Raw genomic sequence first — 22,900 nt, 5'->3', positions numbered from 1 at the left:
TCCCAAACCATTAAGTGAATTGTCACATTTAGCATCAAAGTCTGTTAAAGGCAGAGCTGAAGGCACTACAGTTTTTTCTCCGCACCGCTGTAAAGCAGGAGCCACAGGATTCGACAGAGGCATAGAGTTAGAGGGATTAGTAGAAGGAGATACAGGCAGTGCAGCAAAGCCAGGTTCTGTTTTAAGTTCTGCAAACCCTGGAGAGGGAGTACCAGGCGATTGGGGGGGGGGGGGGGGGGGGGGGGAGCAGCAGCACGGGGGCCGCAGAAGGCGGCGGCAGCAAAGCGGGCGTGGAGGCGGAGGGAGGCGGTGGCAGGGCGGTGGGGACCTGTATGCGGTGGTGGGGTCGGCAACCCCGCGGAGCCCCTGCTGCCCGCCCGCTGCCTGCCCGCCTGCCTGCCGGCAGGGTGTGTGCCTTAATGGTGGTGGAGGTATATAATGGTGGTGGAGGTGCGCCAAAACCCGTTCCTCCGCAAATGTATAAATACCGGGATTTCCCGAAGAGCATCTTTCGCACTTTCTCCGCTGCAACAATCTAGGGGAAACGACACATCGCCAGGGACTCGCCCTGGGGAGAAAACGGACCAACACAGATACTGTGGATTAAACGATTTCTCCGTTTATTAACTGCGCAACACTCGGTTATATATGTTTCTAGTATCTACTCACGCATAAGGCATTTGTTGATTGGTTAATATGTGCCGTTCACGCGCTTAAACAATAGTCTAATTGGATAAAGTCTTCTAATCATGCGAATAGTTTCTTCCACCTGCATGCTGTTTTGCACTCTGTCTTCAGTCACATCGCCCTCCTGTTATCAGTCACGTACGCCCGACCTTGTTCTACTTTTTGTGCATTCTTCAGCAAGCTCATAATAATTGTGCCTTTGTGGAGTTAGCAAACTTACAACAACAGTTGTGCCTTGTGAAGTTTCCTTCGTCCTCCCACAATTTCTCCCACAAATTCTCCCACAATTCCCCCTCCCTAAGCTCATCTAAACAGTCTCGCTCGCAATAGGTGAGTATAATACATAAGTGTGCATAGTTTGTTTAACTATTCTAACATACTGTTCAAAAGCGCCAAAGCACAAGGAATGATCATACAGACAACGGCCAAAATACACAGACTTCCAATGATGGAGAAACCCCATTTTTTCAACCAGCCAAACCAATCCTCAGGAATACCTGAAATCCCTATCACTTTTTACAGCATCTTGGAGTTGTGAAATGATCTCGGCTTGTCTGATGGTTTTCAGTGTCTCGGTGTTGTTTGTAAAGCCTAAACAACAAAATTCTGGAAAAAGGGTGTTGTTTTGTTTGCATCGTACCTCAAATTGAGCCAGTAGAAAATCTATGGGTGGAAGTAGTGCTTGTAATTGATTTGTTGTCGTTTCCTGAAGCGCTGTTAATGCGTCGATGCCTCGAGCAGTGGTGTTTCCTTGTTTTAAAACCAAACAGGCCAAAGCTTGAATATTCATTCTGTTTATCCAAGGTCCTACTTGGAGTAACTGATGAGAGTGTCAAGTATAAAAAATCAGTGGGTAAACGGACGTTGGGGTCACAAGAGCTGTCCAATTTCATTACCTGTACAGTTCCTTTTTCTCGACGTGTCACGTTGATTAATTGTGCTTCTGTAGGTGCCCAGGCTTTCAATTGTCCTTTGGAACAGAGTCCTCCTCGCAGTTTTGGGGGTATCACTTTGTAGGCTGTTAATCCTTATTGGTTCCTTGTACATCTGGTCGGATCCATTTGGCCGGTACCCGTCTGGGTCCTGAGTCTGTTTGGACACAGGCGTATCCTCGCCCCCATTGTAAAATGGGTACCGGCCCTTGCCATTCCATCGTGATTGGATCTCGATACCGAACTGGTGCTCCCAGCTTACAGTCAGATAGCAATGCGGTAGAAAAATGTCGCTGTGCTGCGGTGTGATGCTGAGATGGATCTGAGTCGCCTCGTGGCATATGATTTATTACCACGCAGGCCTTGGCTAACAGTTCATTTTGATACTTTACAGGTACCTTCTCCCCCTCCCTAAGACGGTCTAACTGTGTCTTTAGGGTTTGATGGGCTCGTTCAACGATTGCTTGTCCTGTAGAATTGTAGGGTATTCCGGTTATATGTGAGATGCCCCACTTATTCAGAAATTCGTGAACTCGAGAACTAGCATAATTGGGGCCATTATCTGTTTTTATCTCTTGGGGAATCCCTAAGACACTGATGGCGTGACAAAGATGTCGTATGGTGGCTGTGGCGTTACTTTTAGTTTCGGCAGTAGGGCAAATATAGCCGCTGCAAGTATCTATAGTAACGTGTGAATACTTCCGGGGTTTGAAAGGTTCATAGACTGTGATGTCTGTTTGCCAAATTTGATTCAGTAGTAGACCGCGGGGGTTAATTCCCCATGTCCAAGAGTTAGTTTGACGACAGCGTGGACAAGAAGCGACCACTGCTCGAGCATCAGACAGGGGTAGTCGGAATTGTTTTGCTAGAGCTCTTGATCCTTGATGAAAAAATTCATGAGAAAGTTTGGCTTGTTGTAAAATGGGGATACCTACTGTCTGAATGAGGGTTCCTGCTGCTTTGTCTGCATAAGCATTTCCCCCCGTTACAGCGCCCGGTATTTGTGTGTGACTGTTAATATGTGCAAAAAATACAAGTTCTTGTCTTTTCTCTAATATTGATAACAGCTCTTGAGCAGGTTCAGTCCCCCCCGGTAAACTTTGTTTACATCGTTGTGTTAAGTTATACACATATTCGCTATCTGTTACAATATTTAGAGGGATGGTAGGCCAAGTCGTTAAAGCAGTTAACACAGTACGTAATTCTAAAATTTGTACAGATCCTTGGCTTTTCCAAGCTCTGGTATGCCATTGATTGTCCAAAAACCAGGCTATAGCTGCCTGTTGAGTCCTTCCAGAGGCATCTGTATACACAGTGAGGCCTTGGAGGGGTTTCTCTGAAATGGGTGTTTGTGGTTTGAAGGTTGATGATAATAGACTCTTAATGAGAGGGTCACCCCTAGCCGGGATAATTTGCCCCATAAAATCTGCTAAGGCCGCTTGTAAACACATATCAAACATTAGTAACTGTTCAAAATTACGGGGACTAACAGATGTTGAAATAAATTTAGGATGTCTTCCTGATAACTGCTGCGTTCGTCATCGTCCTCGAGAGATTGCATCTGCCAATGCTACTAAAAATTGTGGTGCAGCTTGTTTGGGATAACTGGTATACAGCCATAACAAAGGACATACCTGTGAATCAATGAATTGATATATTAGTCCGTTTGCTCCTTCTTGTTGCATAGTTATATGCAATTCTAATGGGATTTCTGGGGTATAACGGCTGAGACTCTTGTGAGCTAGTTTAATAGTTATCTGTTGTAACACAGCCTTTTGTGTGTCTGTCAATGTGCGAGGAGCTGCAGCATCTGGGGTTCCTGCTAAATCTGCTAACAAGGATTGTAACTCCTTGTGTGTTATGGGAATGAATTGTCTTAACCACTGTAGGTTACCAACCAACACCTGTAGGTTGTGTAAGGTTGACACTTGGTGTTCAATTTGTAGTTCTTGAGGCTGGACTGCTCGTTTCTGAATGAGTGTTCCCAAATATTTCACTGGAACAGTTGTTTGTACTTTTTCAGGTGCTACTTCTAGACCATGCTCCTTAAGAGTTTGAACCAAGTGTTTTAAGGTTGTGTTAATGTCTCCCTCCCCGCATAGCAAAATATCATCCATATAATGATAGAGAACCCAATTTTGATGTGTATCTTGAAACTGACGCAACGCGCGAGAAACAAACCACTGACACAGAGTTGGGGAATTTTTCATCCCCTGTGGTAACACCGTCCAATGGTAACGTTGTACTGGTTCTTGATTGTTGATCGTTGGGATCGTCATCGCAAATCTGGGTTGATCGTCCGGATGGAGTGGAATAGAAAAGAAACAATCTTTTATGTCAATTACAGCAACTGGCCAGTCTTGGGGTAACATGTACGGCCAGGGCAGGCCTGGTTGCAATGGTCCCATGTCTTCAAGAACAGCATTGACTGCCCTAAGATCATGCAAAAGACATCAGGCACCTGACTTCTTTTGGATGACAAACACAGGGCAATTCCATGGACTGGTGGTTGGGACTAAATGTCCTTTTTCTACTTCTCGTTGTACTAATATCTGTAATTGAGACATTTTTTCCTGAGGAAGGGGCCACTGGTCAACCCACACCGGCTGTTGGGTCTTCCAATTCATGGCTATGGCTGGTGGGAATTGGCCAGCGGCCCCTACGAAAAATGGGGATCAGTGTTCAATTGTGGATCAGAAACTATGCAAAGCGATAGACCTTGCATAGCATCTCGTCCCAACAGAGGTAAAGGAAGCCCTTTTAACACAAATGGTCTGATCACAGTTGACGGGTGATGATCTCTATCTCCCAATATTTGAATTTGGATGGGTAAAATACTTTTTCGGGTACCTTGACTGCCACCAACCCCAGTCACGGAGACACTAATCTCTTCCAAGGGCCATATTTTGGGCCAAATTTCTTGGGGAATCACAGTGACATCAGCCCCAGAGTCTAAAAGGGCTTGAATTTGAATGCTCTGTCCCCATTGTTCGCCCACTGGTTGTAAAAGACATCCAATCATAGGACGTGTTGACATATCCAATACTAAATGAGCCATAAAAGTATCTTCTGGAATATAAATTGGTATTTCAGTGAGGGGAACTATAGTGGCTTGTATCGTGTCATTTGTTTCATTGTACATTCCCGGAATAATATCAACCCCCCATTTATGAGCCCCATTGCCCACTAGAATGCCACCCACATTCTCTCCTGATCCTCCTCCCTTCAAAGTTATCGTTGTGGGTTGGCCCACCCAAACCCCTGTGGTTGTTCTTAAAGGCCGTCGGTTGTGATCTTCCAGGGCAGGAGCTCGTCCTTTTGCTGTCCAATCGTCGGTGATTCTCGGCATTCTACGGAATATGCTTGACAGGACGGATTGTTCTCCGGCAGCCCCGCCTGCCCCGTGCTGGGACCGCCCCTGTAGTTTCCCTGATGTTCCCCGGCCCGTGTCATGCGACATTGCTTTGCAAGATGCCCTAACTTCCCACAGCGGAAACAACTCCTTTGTTGGTCTGAATTTGGCGTCCTGCCCAGATTGGCTCTAAACACTGAAGGACACTGGCTTCTAACGTGACCGCTTCCCCCACAACCAAAACAGATGTTTTTCCTCAGGTTGTTATTTGTGCGATTGCGAAGTACAGCTGTAACTGCTGCAACCACAGGTGCCGCTGCAGTTTGAGCTTCTGCTTCTAACACCTGTTTAATCATATCTGCTACTGAAGCTTTTGCTGGCAATTGTGATAAAATTTGCCTTGTCTGGTCATTTGCTTGTGTACGAGCTAATTCTTTCGCAAGAACTGGCTTAACCTCGTCCGGTATGTCTGCTACGTCCACTGCCTTTTGCAAACGCTCTAAGAAATCCTGATATGGTTCATTAAGTCTCTGAATAACCTTTGTATACGGGACTCTTTTCTTTTCAAACTTACTGACCTTCATAAATGCATTTCTAGCACACTTTGAAGAAGCTGTTATCACCCGACCTCGCAAACCGGCCTGATTTTGAGGGGATGCATGATCTCTGGTCCCCGTTAACTGCGCCATAGAGACCCCTACTAAATCGTGTCCTGGAGTAAGAGCGTCCAAAACAACCGCTTCTGCTTCCTCTTTAAACGCCTGCTCCCAGAGGCACATCAAAGGTGCCGTAAGTGCTGCACGCGCCAGCTGTCTCGAATCAAAGGGCAGTAATGGCTGAGCATAAATCACATCTAACAGAGCTCGCGTCCTTGGGCCATTCAATCCATCATCTCTACAGCTCGTCTGCCATTCCTTTACTAATTTGTAATCTAATGGTTGCCATCTAGGTCCATCTTGAGTGATTAACAACGGACACGCTAATACTCCCCCTTCATCTGAAGGTTTGAAATCCACGCCCTCTAGAACACAATTTTTTGCTATTAACTTCCAATCCGTAAACACCGGAGGTTGTGCTGCACGATCTACAACGCTTTGAGCATGCTGTACTGTCTGTTCAATAGTCGCCACTAAATTTTTAAATTTCATCAAAACCTCCGTTACATCAGTGATCTGATTCTGTTTTGCATTCGGTGGACTCTCCTCATCCGAGTCCGGCAATGGAACTGCTTCTGCTTGCAATTTCTTTCTAATGCAATGTTCTTTTTCATCCGAATCTACCTCCCTCATAGACAGCGGAAGTGCACTAGGACCCATGGTCGTACTACTCGCTGGCGGGACATACTTAGAGGGCTCCTCTGCCTCATGTGAAAACAATCCTGGCGGGGGAAGGGGTGGATAGCCAAAAAAAGAATCCTCTGGTTGCCCGCAAGAGACTGGAAACGTCAAGGCGTCCGGAGCATCCTCCGCTCTTTCCAGTCTCTCTACTTGTTTTCCCAACATCTCCTCACCTCCGACTCCAGTAACACCTTTACTCTCTTTGTCAGCCTGTACCTCTAACAAATCAAGCACCTCTCTACTCGCCTCTCCGCGCAACACCGCTGTAGCCACCATCCAAACCGCCTTTGCCTCTCTCCCCTTCCTCAATACAGTCAACACTGAACCAAGAGCTGCGAGCTTATCCGCAGCTCCTTTCTTTCCACTCAAACACTCCTCCACCAACTCCTCGCGCGCAGCCTGCAGCCGCGACGTGTCAAATATCTCTCCCGGCTTTACTATGAAGCCCCGTTGTATCATCCACTGGATGAGACTCGTGACTGGAGCCGTATGCACTCCACAGTCCACATCCCTGGCTACTGCCTTTAATACCTTAATAATTGTTCCGATGGATGCCATCGTCACCGGCAGGATTGCCCCGAGGGCTCTCTTCCAATCGCCTGGCCAGACAAAGCACTTGCACGCTCCGCGTCCGCGTCGGGGTCACCACTTGTCGCACTTTCTCCACTGCGACAATCTAGGGAAAACAACACATCGCCAGGGACTCGCCCTGGGGAGAAAACGGACCAACACAGATACTGTGGATCAAACGATTTCTCCGTTTATTAACTGCGCAACACTCGGTTATATATGTTTCTAGTATCTACTCACGCATAAGGCATTTGTTGATTGGTTAATATGTGCCGTTCACGCGCTTAAACAATAGTCTAATTGGATAAAGTCTTCTAATCACGCGAATAGTTTCCTCCACCTGCATGTTGTCTTGCACTCTGTCTTCAGTCACATCGCCCTCCTATTATCAGTCACGTACGCCCGACCTCGTTCTACTTTTTGTGCATTCTTCAGCAAGCTCATAATAATTGTGCCTTTGTGCAGTTAGCAAACTTACAACAACAGTTGTGCCTTGTGCAGTTTCCTTCGTCCTCCCACAATTTCTCCCACAAAATCTCCCACAGCATCGGGCTGGTGTACGGCAAGGCCACCATTGCCTCCGTGGGGACGCCCACGTAAAGCTGGCACCTACCGATTGCTGGGCTGAGCTCGCGGCGCAAGACAGCACAAGAATGTACGGATGGTCCATCTTCCTCACGGTCCTTGGGTCGGTATGTTAATTTGCTTTACAAGATACCCTTAGCATAATGCATGTCTGTAGTTAATAAATGCTTTCTTTTTCCCCTTATAGTCAGTGTGTGTGTGTTCACCTTCTCGGGAATCCTCGAAACCACCCTAAAACATGCTCTCTACAGCTTCCTGAGGAGGGGAAGTGGAGGGAGGTGCTGATCTCTTTTCCCTGGTATCCAGTGACAGGACACATGGGAATGGTTCAAAGCCGCGGCAGGGGAGGTTCAGACTTGACATTAGGAAGCATTTCTTTACTGAGAGGGTGGTCAAACACTGGAACAGGCTTCCTAGAGAGGTGGTCAATGCCCTGTGCCTGTCAGTGTTTAAGAGGCATTTGGACAATGCCATTAATACTATGCTTTACCTTTTGATCAGCCCTGAAGCAGTCAGGCAGTTGGACTAGATGATCGTTGTAGGTGCCTCCCAACTGAACTCAACCTCTTCTCTTCTCTGATCAACTCTTATGTAATAAAGAAACAGCTCTTGAAACTTTAGGATTTTTAAAAATAATATGAATGCATCTGAAATGCTAAGGGTTTGTACTTATATAGTTTCATTTCTGAGTAATTATGATATGCAGAACCAGGTTTGAGCTGGCCAGTTCATGTACACAAAGGAAAATTGAGCTTAATTTTTTTTTTTGAAAGCTTACAGTACCTGTACACTGTTTACACCTTGAGGCTTCACTAATGCTGAAGATAGCTGATATTGATATTTATAGCTGTAAGTAATTAGGGTATAATTATATACAAGTGCACAATCAGTTCTAATCTACTTATAACATTTTTTGGGGGATTTACCAGTTTATAGATGAAGTCATTAGTTAATACCAATACAAAGACCATAAGTGGTGTGGAGAGATCAAATAGGACATGAGAGAAAGAATCCACAGGGTGCTGGCTGACTGTAGATGACTAAGCTGCCAAAGTAATGAAGCCATAAAAAGGGCAAGCTATTATTAAAAAGGCCCAATATGAGTTCTTCTGGAATTCTGTGCATAGTTCTCAATAATGAAGACAGATGAGCTAAACCTCAAACAGGTGATGAAAAAGGGCTGCTAAAATGATTGGGACTTTGTGGCTTTTAGAGTAGGCATAGGTAACTGGGTGTAAGGCTAAAGTGCATAGTCAACACCAGTTAAAATGTTTTTGTAGGCTCTAGTCTGTTCATAGAATACTGCCACTACATCCTGGGCATAAAGAGGTCAAAAGTTTGGGTTACTTTTTGCTTGTTTTTTATTTTTTTATGGCATGTTTGCAGAAGCAAAAATTTGAACTGGATCCAGGAGGTTTTTCTGGGATTAGTCAGCATTAGCTGAAAATAAAATCTTCCCTATGATACATTTATTGTTTTTATTTTTCCCCTGCAAAAGACACTGAATACAGTGGGTAATTTTGCTGAAGGGGCAAGAGAAATTTTTAATGGTCCCAGGAAGAAAAAGATAATTAGTCTGTGGTGGGTTGACCCTGGCTGGATGCCAGGTGCCCACCAAAGCTGCTCTATCACTCCCGCTCCTCAGCTGGACAGGGGAGAGAAAATATAATGAAAGGCTCATGAGTCGAGATAAGGATAGGGAGAGATCACTCACTAATTACCATCACATGCAAAACAGACTCGACTTAGGGAAAATTAACTTAATTTATTACCAATCAAACCAGAGTAGGGCAATGAGAAATAAAATCAAATCTTAAAACACCTTACCCCCACCCCTCCCTTCTTCCTGGGCACAGCTTCACTCCCAGATTCTCTACCTCCTCCCTGCCAGTGGTATAGGGGGATGGGGAATGGGGGTTGAGGTCAGTTCATCACATGTTGTCTCTGCTACTCCTTCCTCCTCAGGGGGCAGGACTCCTCACTCTTCCCCTGCTCCAGCGTGGGGTCCCTCCCACGGGAGACAGTCCTCCATGAACTCCTCCAACATGGGCCCTTCCCACAGGCTGCAGTTCTTCATGAACTGCTCCAGCATGGGTCCCTTCTGCAGGGTGCAGTCCTTCAGGAGCACACTGCTCCAGTGTGGGTCCCCTGCAGGGTCACAAGTCCTGCCAGAAAACCTGCTCCATGGGCTCCTCTCTCCACAGATCTGCAGGTCCTACCAGGATCCTGCTCCAGCGCGGGCTTCCCACGGGGTCACAGCCTCCTTCGGGCACCCACCTGCTCCGGCGTGGGGTCCTCCCCGGGCTGCAGGTGGATATCTGCTCCACCGCGGACCTCCATGGACTGCAGGGGGACAGCCTGCCTCACCATGGTCTTCACCACGGGCTGCAGGGGAATCTCTGCTCCGGCGCCTGGAGCATCTCCTCCCCCTCCTTCTTCACTGACCTTGGTGTCTGCAGGGTTGTTTCTCTTACATGGCCTCACTCCTCTCTCCAGTTGCCATTTCTGTTCTGTAGCAACTTTTCCCCCTTCTTAAATATGTTATCACAGAGGCGCTACCACTGTCGCTGATTGGCTTGGCCTTGGCCAGTAGTGCATCTGTTTTGGAGTCGGCTGGTATTGGCTCTGTTGGACATAGGGGAAGCTTCCAGCAGCTTCACACAGAATCCATTCCTGTAGCCCCCCTACTACCAAAACCTTGCCACGCAAACCAAGTACAGTCTTGCAACAAACTAGGGAAAGCCTGAAGAAACTCTTTATGCTGTAGTCATGTTCCATCCCACTTGGTGGGCTCGGGGGAGGTGATCTTTTAGATAGTCCATTGCTGTACACAGGAGTCACAACAATGACTCAGGAGGGACAGGGAAAATTTTAAACACCCCATTTCGCTCGGTGAATCCCAGGGCAGGAGTCACGAAAATGGCTCCTAAATGCTCGAAATATGTTTTATTTAATGTTGACTTATAACACAAGTGTTGCTAAATATGGCGTAGCAGATATTTCAAATAAAAAACTTGACACCTAACAGCCGTAGTAAAATATTCCTAACAACAAGGTAGGAGGAAGAGAAGAGATAAGAGAGAGAGAGAGAAGAAAGAGAAAAAAGGAGAGGTAAGTATCACCACGCTTGGATCCAGTGAGGAAAGAGTCTTGGTAGTAACTGTCTGGATTCCTCAAAGGCAGGCGGGCGGCTCGGGGGTTGGTCTCCCCTCCTTTTATACCCTCGTCCAAAGGCCCTTTGCACATGAGTTGTAGGGTTTTCTCGAATGTTCTTGAGGGAGTGGGGGGGTTTTGCTGATGCCCCCTTATCCCATTTAACTTGTTTACACAACTGCCGTGGTAAGGGCCCGTGGCAAAACTCCAAACCTGTGACAAAATGTCCGAAGCGCAACCGCTAGAAAACTTCCCAGAAAGACAATTGCCAGAAAGCCTCTTCAAGGCACAACTGCTGGAAAGCCTCCCAGAAACAGTTCACTACCCCACATCTGCAGGGCACGTCCTGTTTCGGCTGCTTGCGGCTACATGCTTGGTTGTTTGAGATAAAATGGTTGCCAGTCCCTCACAACTCATATTTAGCAATGCGAGAAAGTCTGAGCACAAATCTAGACTGTGTGGAGGCTGAAGAAAGAAAATATCTTTTCAGGTTGTTGAGCAGTTGCTATCCATTGTCTTCGAGGTCAGGTTTCCTTTCAACCTCTCATGAGATACTTAATGAATATACATTTTATTTCAAGTAAATTCTGTGTATGACTTGCAGTAATTTTGATTTCTAGTTTGAGCTAGTCTTATAAGTTAACTAAGATTGTCAATGTTGGTTGTTGGTTGTCAGAAGTAGAATGGAGTGTGTAACACAAGTAACCATTGTCCCTGGTCTGTGCTTTTTCCTCCAGAAGTGTCCTGGCAGACAAATAAATATCAAATAATGTGGACATGACAAATCACGTTGTTTGGGTTTTTTTTTAAAACTAAGGTTAAAAGAAGTTTAAACTTGCTATTTAAATGTTACCAATAGTAGATACAGTTGAAAGATACCAACATGAAAAGATAGCTGTGTTACTTAAATTCTCAACTGGCATACATAATAGAAGTTAATTTGACACTGCAGCAGTACTGTGTACCTGTAGTTATGTATTGCCTGGTCCCCCTCGTTGTAAAACATACCAACTGCACACACAGCTCAAAGTATGGCTTTTTTCCTTATATTAGAAAGAATAGACTGATGATGATCTTGTGGATTCACTATAATCTTGAAGGAAGATGGAATCTTAACCACTGCAATTTGGAGTGCCAGGACCTACTCAGGCTATCTACTTTTCAGTGTCAAGTGTTAACTGAACTCTCAAAGCCTACCACAGGTTCCTTACTCTGTAGTGTGAGGTATTTGTTCTGTCAGTTGTAATACCTTACAATAAAGTGTGAGACTTTGCTAAAGTAACTAGCTGTAGTTCCATTCCAAAAACTCATCAATTTAAAGTCAAACATAAATTTGAAATGCTTGCTTTTAAAAATCAGTCACTGAGGGGAGAGTTTTGGTTTAGAAACAGTAGCTAATGTCAAACTTGCCATTTAGCAAACTGGATAAATCTAAGGAGGTGACAGATCTGGTAATAGAATCATAGAATGGTTTCAGTTGAAAGGGACCTTTAAAGATCATCTAGTTAATTTCTACCATGGTCGGCAGGGACCTCTTTTAGTAGATCAGGTTGCTCAAAGCCCTGTCCAACCTGAACTTGAATGCTTCCAATGATGGGGCAGACACAACTTCTTTGGGCAACCTGTTCCGGTGTCTCACCACCCTCACTGTAAAAAATTTCTTCCTTATGTCCAATTTAAATCTACCCTCTTTCAGTTTAAAACCATTAACCCTTGTCCTATCACTACAGGCCCTACTAAAAAGTCTGTCCCCATCTTTCTTATAAGCCCCCTTTAGGGATTGAAAGGCCACAATAAGATCTCCCCGGAGCCTTCTCTTCTCCAGGCTGAACAACCCCAACTCTCTCAGCCTTTCCTCATAGGAGAGGTGTTCCAGCCCTCTGATCATTTTTGTGGCCCTCCTCTGGGCCTGCTCCAACAGGTCCATGTCTTTCTTGTACTGAGGACTCCAGAGCTGGATGCAGTACTCCAGGTGGGGTCTCACGAGAGCTGAGTAGATGGGCAGAATCACCTCCCTCGACCTGCTGGCCACACTTCTTTTGATGCAGCCCAGGATATGATTGGCTTTCTGGGCTGCAAGTGCACATTGCCAGCTCATGTCCAGCTTTTCATCCACCAGTACCCCCAAGTCCTTCTCTGCAGGGCTGCTCTCAATCCCTTCATCCCTCAGCCTGTATTGATATTGGGGATTGCCCTGACCCAGGTGCAGGCCCTTGCACTTGGCCTTGTTGAACTTCATGAGGTTCACATGGGCCCACTCCTCAAGCATGTCAAGGTCCCTCTGGATGGCATCCCGTCCCTCAGGCATGTCAGCCGCACCACTCAGCTTGGTGTCCTCTGCAAACTTGCTGAGGGTTCACTCAATCCCACTGTCTATGTCATTGATGAAGATATTCAAAAGTATTGGTCCCAGTACGGACCCTTGAGGGATACCACTTGTTACTGGTTTCCACTTGGACATTGAGCCATTGACTGTGACTCTTTGGATGTGGCCATCCAGCCAATTCCTTCTAACAGTCCATCCATCAAACCCATATCTCTCCAATTTAGCGGCAAGAATGTTGTGGGGGACCGTATCAAAGGCCTTACAGAAGTCCAGGTAGATGACATTCATAGCTCTTCCCTTGTCCACTGATGCAGTCACTCCATCATAGACGGCCACCAGATTAGTCAGGCAGGATTTGCCCTTGGTGAAGCCATGTTGGCTGTCTGTAATCTCCTCCCTGTCTTCCACATGCTTTGACATGTCTTCCAGGAGGATCTGCTCCATGATCTTACTGTGCACAGAGGTGAGGCTGAGTGGTTGGTAGTTCCCAGGGTCCTCCTTTTACCCTTTTTAAAAATGGGCATGGTGTTTCCCTTTTCTCCAGTCACTGGGGACTTTGCCTGACTGCCATGACTTTTCAAATATGATGGAGAGTGGCTTAGGAACTACATCTGCCAGTTGCCTTAGGACCCTGGGATGCATCTCATCGGGTCCCATGGACTTGTGTATGTTCAGGTTCCTCAGGTGTTCTCGAACCTGATCTTCTCTTACAGTGGGAGGGACTTTGCTCCCCCAGTCCCTGCCTTGAGGTTCAAGGTCTTGAGAGATGTGGGAAGATTACCATTGAAAACTGAGGCAAAAAAATTGATTACCTCAGCCTTCTCCATGTTAGTTGTCACTAGTTCTCTCATTTATCGGGGGGGGTGGTGGGGTACATTTTCTTTAATCTTCCTTTTCTGGCCAACATACCTATAGAAGTCCTTATTATTATTCTTTGCATCCCTTGCCAAGTTCAGCTCCAGCTGTGGTTTAGCTTTCCTGACCACATCCCTACACACCTGGGCAGCGTCCCTATATTCTTTCCAGGATACATGTCCCTGCTTCTACTGCCTGTGCATTTCCTTCTTACATTTTAGTTTGACCAGGAGGTCCTTACATGCTGGTCTCCTGCCTTCCTTGCCTAGTTTCCTACATGTGGGAATTGAGAGCTCCTGCAAGAGCTGCCAGCTCTGTTTAGCTCCTTTGTCCCTGAGGGCAGTGCTTAAGGTTCATAGAATGTTAATAGAGCCTTAAGGTTAATAGAACCTTAAGTGCTTTAGAGCAGGATGTGCTGCCTTCTTCCCAAGCTTGTCATGGAACTAATTGAAAGAAAACAACCTTGCTTATAACATTTTCAGCATTCCAAACATTCTTCTCAAATGTACTGTTAAAAAGAGACTGCAGCATCTACAGTATGGAACATAATCATAGTTGTGTGAATTAACCTGTTGCTGCATCTGCTGATCCTGCAGCTATAATCTCAGATTAGATTACTGTAACTAATGTACATGAGGACTACTGAGAATAATTTAAAAAAAACCCCAAACTTCAAGCAGTTATATGCTGTCCAAAGCTAGGTCAAAGTATTTCATTGTACTGGTTTTGGCTGGGATGGAGTTAACTTTCTTCATAGCAGCCCATATGGTGCTGTGTTTTGGATTTGTGACTATAACAATCTTGACAACACACCAGTCTTTTGGCTATTGCTGAACAGTGTTAGCACAGTGTCCAGGCTTTCTGTTTTTCCCACTCTGCTCCATCGGGGAGTAGGCTGGGGAGTGAGCAAGAAGTTTGGAGGGATCACAGCTGGGACAGCTGACCTGAGCTGGCCAAAGGGATATTCCATTCCATATAATGTCATGCTCAGCAATAAAAGTGGAGGGAAGGGATTTTTTTTTGGGGGGGGGAAGTAGCTGTTGTTCAGAGACTGGCTGGACATCAGTCTAGTTCTGGGAGGTGGTGAGTGATTGCCTTTGCATCACTTGTTCTGTTTTTCTTCATCTTTCCTTTCTCAACCCCTGAGTTCTCTTGCTTTTGCTCTTCCTATTCTCTCCCCTGTCCTGCTTTTTGGGGGGGGGGAGTGAGCAAGTAGCTGTGTGGTGCTTAAGCTGCTGGTAGGGGGTAAACTACAACATTAATTTTCACACACTGTTTTCGGAAATAAGTAGTGGTGTCAATTTTTTAATATACATACCTAAATGCAACTTTGAGATTTACCTACAGTCATTTTTGCCAATGCATTTTATACATAGTAGATAAATAGCCAACCATATCTGTTATCCAAATTTCATTTTTACAATGTTCTATTACTTGCACCCAAAGTTAGCCAGTTTCCATAAAGAGCCTATTGGCAGCTTGATTATTTTAAAAACTTATTTTTCAGGTTTAAAAATAAGATTCACAATAGCCTTACATTACACACAAGACCAACCAATACATATTTTATAAAATGGTTTAATGGATGCATGCATGTCTGATACAGTGATAATAAATTTACTGAATTCTAATTATTCACTGTTGTAAACATTTTACAAAAGCATTGTGATTTACCTGGATGGATACACAGTCCTTGATGGAAGAATTATTTAGACTGAATCAGTGGCACATTCAAGAATAAAGCTGACAAGATCCCTTCTGCATATTCTTTTGACATGATTCCAGCAAGAGAAACAGCATGGTATAAAAAGTATACAGGAAAGATTGTTCTTACAATAACCATCAAACTCTGGAAATTGTAAATACAAGTTCAAGTGGTTGAAACAAAGTCATAATAAGTGTAACCAGTCAGAAATTACAGTAAGAAATTTTATCCAGTTACATGTAGCTGTCAAAACAATGCATTTCTTTCCTTGTCAGTTGATAATTCTTTTCCAACAAAAAAGAAAAACTTTGGCAATTGCAGGCACTGAAAATAATTTTCAAAGTTCAAGACAGTCACAGCATTTTCTTTGCAAAAGGTAAACTGTACACCAAGGCTCAGAGGCTGTAAAAACTGATTCCAAGTGGAAAAAAGTGCAAATATCCTGCACAGATAGTTTAAAAAGCTGCTGGTACAATCATTCACTAACAGAATCTTTGTTTTCTTTTTGCATAGTTCACACATCACTGGGAATGTGACAGGGTGTGCTATTTTTGGCAAGAGCAAAAAAAGTGATACTTGTGTAAGTTGCCATGTTAGACATGCTGGATCCATGCAGAATTTAGGTAGAGGGCTGCTACCTGATGTTATTAGACACTGAATACTGATTTTGTTTTTGTTGAAGCAGTTCTGTAATAGCCAACAGCTTCTTAAGAACATGCTGTAGAAAAAAACAAAACCAAAAAAACCTCAGTACAACCCTACATTAGCAACTAGAAAAAAACAAAACCCATCTTGCTTGAAAAGCATCTTCAACATTAACCTACCAGACTTAGAATTAGGTAGTTTAAAATATATTTAAACCCACACACACACCCCAAAACCCTGCCCCCCCCCCCCAATTCCCTAGTCACTAAGACATTACTTCAAAAGGCAACTGTAAAACAGCAATATGAAATTTATCTGCACCCATGGAGACCCATTAAGTCTTGCCAACTTAACCTGAGAGTTTCAAAATGAGAGTTCTCCTATCTATTAAAAACAGTCCGTAAACCAAAAATCCATTCTCAGGTATTTTCTCCATGTGAAAGTGCAGAACTGGGCCAAGAAAATGAAAAAAAAGTCCGGTGACAAAAAAAAAAAAAAAAGGTGATAATACAATTCACTTCTGCACAGGCAGAACTACCCTCTTTTAACTTTCTGAAAACCTGGTCATTAAACTAAACCAAATGCAACTGAATATACACATAAAACAGGCTGAGAAATTGTATTGCTAACGCACTGCCAGGAGTTCAATCATTTTTTCATTATAGTAGAACTATGTTCAGCTACAACAGGGTAATCCTGAACCATTAGGGCACTTATAGGAGGAAAAGGGGAAAAAAATTCAAGAGTTTTCTTTATGGAAACCCATTAAGAGAAATTACTCTTCTGAAGTAGAAATATAAGTGTATCAAAGAAACAGTATCATACAGGCCTTGTGAAAGAAATTATATATATATATGTTGTGTAAGCAACACATATTTAGTACTGAAAATTTCTACTATCCTGCCTTGCCAGTCTAGCCATCATTTTTGCTTTGTCAAGACTAGCAGTAGCTTTAAGTGAATTATGAACTTGAACATGATTGATTTTTTTCCCCTCGTATGCCACTGAAGAGGTAAATTGTAGTAGTTATTAAACTGGATTAGTTTTGAACTGCTATAATGAAGCATTATCTCATTTTTAATTCCTTGAGCTTTTTTCTGCCAAAGATGATTAAATACAAATATATTTTCACCTTTTGCAAAATCACCATCAGAGATCCCATTAATCCCCTTATTTAAAAAACATCACTGCCAAAAAATGCATTATTTGAGTAACATCTGCTTCCAGGAGAAAGAAATATAGATTTATTGTCTACCTGGGTTTAAATTAAGGCCTTCAAAGAGTCAGGATATAGGAAATCCAGTCTTTAAACCATGAGAATAATAAGAAATCAGATAACAAGAAGTTATTTTGAAACAATTAAAAACTATTTTAAAAACTACCTCTTCGAAAATGAGTCATTAAATAAATAGTTTAAGCTGATACTGATTAAATTTAAGGAAGACCATCTCTAAACAAAAAGGCTTTCTATAGTACAACTGCCCCTGTCCCCAAATCATTAGCATTAAAAAGGGAAGACTACTTAAATTATCTCCTGCACAACACAGTATACTAGTCAAGCATACCAAAACATATTACTGTGCAATAAGTAGAATTGCTGACTTGCAGTTCATCATAATTAGTAGACCATAGGCAAGTATATTACTTTTGCAGTATTTTGAGACAATGCATGGTCATGTGAATTTTTTTCCTCTTAAAAAATAATTTTTCGTAAAAGCTGTATAGAAGTTTAACAGTTCAAACAGAACACTCATTTATAGTGTTTGCTAGAGAAGTTTGCCATGTTTGTTTACAAATGTAATAAATAAGGAAGCAGAAATGAAGTAGTGATAGAAAGGTAAGGAAAATAAATTTATTTAGTTCTCAATTAGAAGAACTAGATCCTAAAACTAGAGCCTGTCAGGAGGCAGTAATTTCTTGGGTTTGGGCTTCCTCTAGAAACTAAAAACTTCACCTGGAAACTAAAAAAAAAAAAAAAAGCAAAACCCAAACCAAACCAAACCAAAAACCCCAACAAAAAAACCCCAACCCACTGCTTTAAAACATCTTTGGTTTTGTTGTATAAATACTTAGTTCATAGTTTTGAGCTTCTTTACCTTTACAACTAGCAACCTCCTGGTGAAATGTACATATTATTTATCACTCATACCGCTGGACAGAAAAATTACAGAAGAATCATGATATTAAGCAATAACTCAAGACATGCTATCTGTACCTGTGATTTTTGTTAATCATTGTAGTTTACCTGCATTACACCTCGCTCATTACTGAGTGTCCGAAGTTCATCTGAATGTGCCACACACATCTCATGCAAGGCTGCCAGATAACGAGATAAGTCAGTTCTAGAGTGCTCTGTAGTGTCTGGAAGCTCAGGAACATTCTTTAACAAAAATTATGAGAGCAGACTTAGAATGGTGAGTAGCCAGGCATATAAGAAATTAAATTACAGTTCTACAGACCTGCCAACAGTTGCTTTGATACTGCAAGCAAGTACAGCAATGTTTTTCTTCACAATTAAGTCTTCTGTCCATGTTATCTAATACAAATTATATATTTCCTCCTCTCCACAAGCATCTATTTTATGAAGATATTTTAATTAAGGTTACACATTTCACATGGAGAGATTACTAAATATACAGCAATTCCTATTCCTACTAGGAGGGTTCTACTAAAAGGTTTGATGTTGCTATGCTACCTCTGAGCTGGCCAGAAAGATACTGAGAAAAGAGATTCATATTATACCCTCCCCCCAAATGAGGGGATCCATCCATTAGGTGGGTTTTTTTTTTAAATTTAAATCAGACAATAGTAGCAGCAAAAATGGACACCAAAAAAACCCCCAAACTATCAAGTCAGTAAATCCACTAATAAAATAATGTAATTAAAACAGTAGATTAATCAGTTATTTTAATCAGTTATTTTAAAACCCAACAGTTTTCTGAGTCCTCATGCATACTCTGCCATTTAAAGAAAAAAACAGTATATCATAATATGCAGAAGTTGCCGTTTAACCAGGAAAAAGTGACATATGGCAATCCACCTGAATGACACACTTCAAAACACTCATTCTTATAGATTATCAAAATAGTCTGAGATGTCTTTTAGGTCACTTTTAATGGATCAATTCAGGAAGCTAGGCACATTTCTTTCATCTTAATTTTTAAAACAAATTCTTGGTTTCAACATACACATATATAAATACGTGAGCTCCTAACTCTTGTTATAGCTATCATACACAAACAAAACAGTAACAGTTTCAAAGTGAACTGCAATTATTATTTTCTTTTAAACTACAATGTCTAGAATTCATGCAGTGAGACATTTGGTAATGTATAACTAAAATCAAACATAATATTTTTTAAAACTTCAATTTTTTCAATCTCGGGTCAAAACCATATGACAAATTACACATAAGAATTTTTTGGTTTAAAATATTTTTTAAAAGATTGGTATTTTTGGCCAAAAGCCCTAATCCTTGAGAGAAGCTCAAATAGATCTCATGTCTGCATCAGTACTAAATGAATAAAATCTTTCTAACAGGACATTTGATTAGTTTTCATTCTGTGCAACAGGCCAGCAATCTGCAGTTCCTAAACATGCATAAGAAAAAATTTTTCAGTAACAAGCATTCAAAATTGTGTGGGAGCTGATGCATTTTTGAGCTATTTAACAAGAACTGTAAAGAATGTTAATTTACAGTGTTGCTATACAACTTCCAATAATATTTTTTTTAAACCACTTACCCCAAGTTCATCTAAGAACATGATCATGCGATGTTTGTTACTCTTGATGAATGGATTTACCCCCTCCATATATGGCTCCTAGTAATTTTTAAAAGTATTTATTAGAACAAATCAATACCATTTTAATAGTCATACCTGAAGTGAACACATTGTAATCAGAGACAAATGACACTGCAAAACACAAATGTGTCATCTGGAGTGATTTTATTTTTTCAAGTGAATTTATAATGACTGGTGTACAGCCAGTCAAAAGATTACACTTTTTTTTGTATTCCAGATGGATTCTGAAATTGTTTATATATGCATTGTGACATGAAATTTTACATTTCTGAAATACTGAAGATGGACTTCTTTTGTTCATTGCAGCTATATAATGGAGAAAACACTTTCAGAGGTAACATCAGGACATAAGTGCCCTCCTCCTTGTTCTTTCGTTAATGCTTACATTCCAAGTTGTGAGTGTCAGACAAATGGCTTTATGATGGCAGCTTGAACTTGCTCTCTTTCATTATGCTTAAGTCAACAGATTTTTATTGTTCAACCATGTTGCGACTTGGGAACCAGAACAGATCAATTGTTGCTGGCATTCTTTTAGTGATGCAATAGAAACTTTATTAAAAGCTGAGGCTTTTTAGTGCAACTTGTAAAACTGATTTACAAAATTATGTCAAGCGATATGAAAATGAGTACAAATAAAAGGGGTATTTCAAAATACTGTACCAAGAGAAAACACCAGTCTAAGGAATAAGTAGAGGAAAAGTGTGTGTGTAGAGGGGGAGCCAGACATTGGTATTTGTTCATTTGTTTCAGAATTAAAATACTCTATATCCAGGCTGGAATTTTAGTCCTAATTGGTCTCCTTTTGAAAGTGAATTATTACATATAGTATATAAAAGAACATGGATGTGGAATGTATTTCAAGGTTCTGTACAGAGACATGCCAATATTACTGAAAGATGTCTCCCTATTTTGACATCAAATAATCAGTGGAAATGCAAAAAGGCTCACATCATCTACTTAAGGCAGATGATACATCCTTCTTGAATGGATTCTTTCTAATCACAGATTTCTACTCTAGCATTTCTCAGTTGTCTTTTTGATATGGATATTCCTAAAGAAAATTTACCCATTTTACCATCACATAGATGTTTTCTTTGTGGAGGGATGGCTGCCTGCCTCTCCTCTCCCACTTCTCCAACTCCAACACCCAGCTAGTTGACCAAGGGAAGCCAGTAGATGTGATTTTTTTTGGATTTTAGCAAAGCTTTTGATACTGTCTCTGACAGTATCCTTCTGGACAAAACATCCAGCATACAGCTAGAAAAGTCCATAATACGTCGGGTGAGCGATTGGCTGACAGGTCGGGCTCAAAGAGTTAGAGTAAATGAAATTACATCAGGCTGGCAGCCAGTCACCAGTGAGGTTCCCCAGGGCTCAATTTTAGGGTCAGTGCTCTTTAATGTTTTTATAAATTATCTGGATGCAGGAATCGAATGTACATTATGTAAGTTTGCCAATGATACTAAACTAGGAGCTGTGGACTCCCTGGAGGGTAGAGAGGCCTTATAGAGAGATCTGGATAGACTAGAGAGCTGGGCAATCACCAACCGTATGAAATTTAACAAGAGCAAGTGCCAGATTCTCTACCTGGGACAGGGTAATCCTGGTTATACTTACAAATTGGGGGATGAGAGGCTGGAGAGCAGCCCTGCGGAAAGAGATCTGGGGGTCTGGGTTGATGGCAAGTTGAATATGAGTCAACAGTGTGCCCTGGCAGCCAAAAGGGCCAACCGTGTCCTGGGGTGTATCAAGCACAGCATAGCTAGCCAGTCGAGGGAGGTGACTGTCCTACTCTGCACTGCACTGGTGTGGTCCCACCTCGAGTACTGTGTGCAGTTTTGGGCATCTCAATATAAGAAGGACATCAAACTATTAGAGTGTGTCCAGAGGAGGGTGACCAAGATGGTGAAAGGTCTCAAGGGCAAGACTTATGAGGAGCGGCTGAGGTCACTTGGTTTGTTCAGCTTGGAGAAGAGAAGGCTGAGGGGTGACCTCATCGCAGTCTACAACTTCCTCAAGGGGGGCAGTGGAGGAGGAGGTGCTGATCTCCTCTCTCTGGTGACCAGCGATAGGACACAAGGAAATGGAATGAAGCTGCATCAGGGGAAGTTCAGATTGGACCTTAGGAAAAGGTTCTTCACTGAGAGGGTAGTCAGTCACTGGAACAGGCTCCCCAGGGAAGTGGTTATGGCACCAAGCCTGTCAGAGTTCAAGGAGCATCTGGATGACACTCTTAGTCATATGGTTTAGTTTTAGGTAGTCCTGCAAGGAGCAGGGAGTTGGACTTGATGATCCTTATGGGTCCCTTCCAACTTGAGATATTCTATGATTCTATGAATACTAGAGTATGATTGCTACCCTTTTGGTCATTGACAGACAGAAAAAACAGTCCACATACTTCCACTGTTGTCTTTGGAAGAAATGTCTGAGTTTATCTGTTCTCATAGCATGAAAATATGGTTGCATCACTCTTTATAATACTTACTAGTATGGTCATTGGTTCATCAATTATTTTAACAGGTCACTGCTGTTGTTCGTACTACCAGATTCAAAATCTTCATGGTATGTACCAAATCATTCACATAAGTTTCTAGATGACTCATTCTCAAATGATTGACTCCTCTTTCAAATTCAGCCAGACTTTATGCTACTGCTCTAGTTTAAATCAATACCCTGTTGAGCTCCAGCTGAAGAGGATAGAAGAAACTGCAGGAACAAGGCCTCCTTGCTGATAAGACACCCAGGTCACACATCAGGATTTGCACAAGAAAACAGCAACAGATTTTTGTCTGTATTAAACAGTAACATTGAAATGTATTGGAAATGCAGTTCTAGACTGTTCTGTGTAAAATTATATTCACCTTAGCTCCAAATTCAACCAGATTTGCTAAATTCTGCACAGACTTGGCAACCAGTGTCAGCGTTCTTGCAGCAGTAGGGGAAGGAGAAT

General features: G+C 42.5%; 1 protein-coding gene across 7 annotated transcripts in view; it reads right to left on the bottom strand.

Moving 5' to 3' along the window:
• Positions 1-15,359: 15,359 nt before the first annotated feature.
• Positions 15,360-22,900, bottom strand: part of LOC121232770 (ras GTPase-activating protein 1) — a 128,057-nt gene continuing 120,516 nt past the window's right edge. For 4 of the 7 annotated variants that reach the window (XM_041121188.1, XM_041121191.1, XM_041121194.1 and 1 more), the window contains 4 exons: positions 22,812-22,900; positions 19,891-19,968; positions 18,393-18,527; positions 15,360-16,220 (listed from right to left, as the gene is read on the bottom strand). In XM_041121188.1, the coding sequence (XP_040977122.1) occupies positions 16,137-16,220; positions 18,393-18,527; positions 19,891-19,968; positions 22,812-22,900 (386 nt within the window). In that variant the 3' untranslated portion in view covers positions 15,360-16,136. Of the gene's footprint in view, positions 16,221-17,402; positions 17,452-18,362; positions 18,528-19,890; positions 19,969-22,810 lie in introns of those variants that run through there. The other 3 variants (XM_041121189.1, XM_041121190.1, XR_005931684.1) reach the window with 3 other exon arrangements.

Source organism: Aquila chrysaetos, chromosome W, assembly GCF_900496995.4.
Source record: "Aquila chrysaetos chrysaetos chromosome W, bAquChr1.4, whole genome shotgun sequence".
Classification (NCBI taxonomy): Eukaryota; Metazoa; Chordata; class Aves; order Accipitriformes; family Accipitridae; genus Aquila; species Aquila chrysaetos.
Note: the sequence above shows the minus strand (reverse complement) of the source record. Positions and strands in the feature narration are given on the sequence as shown.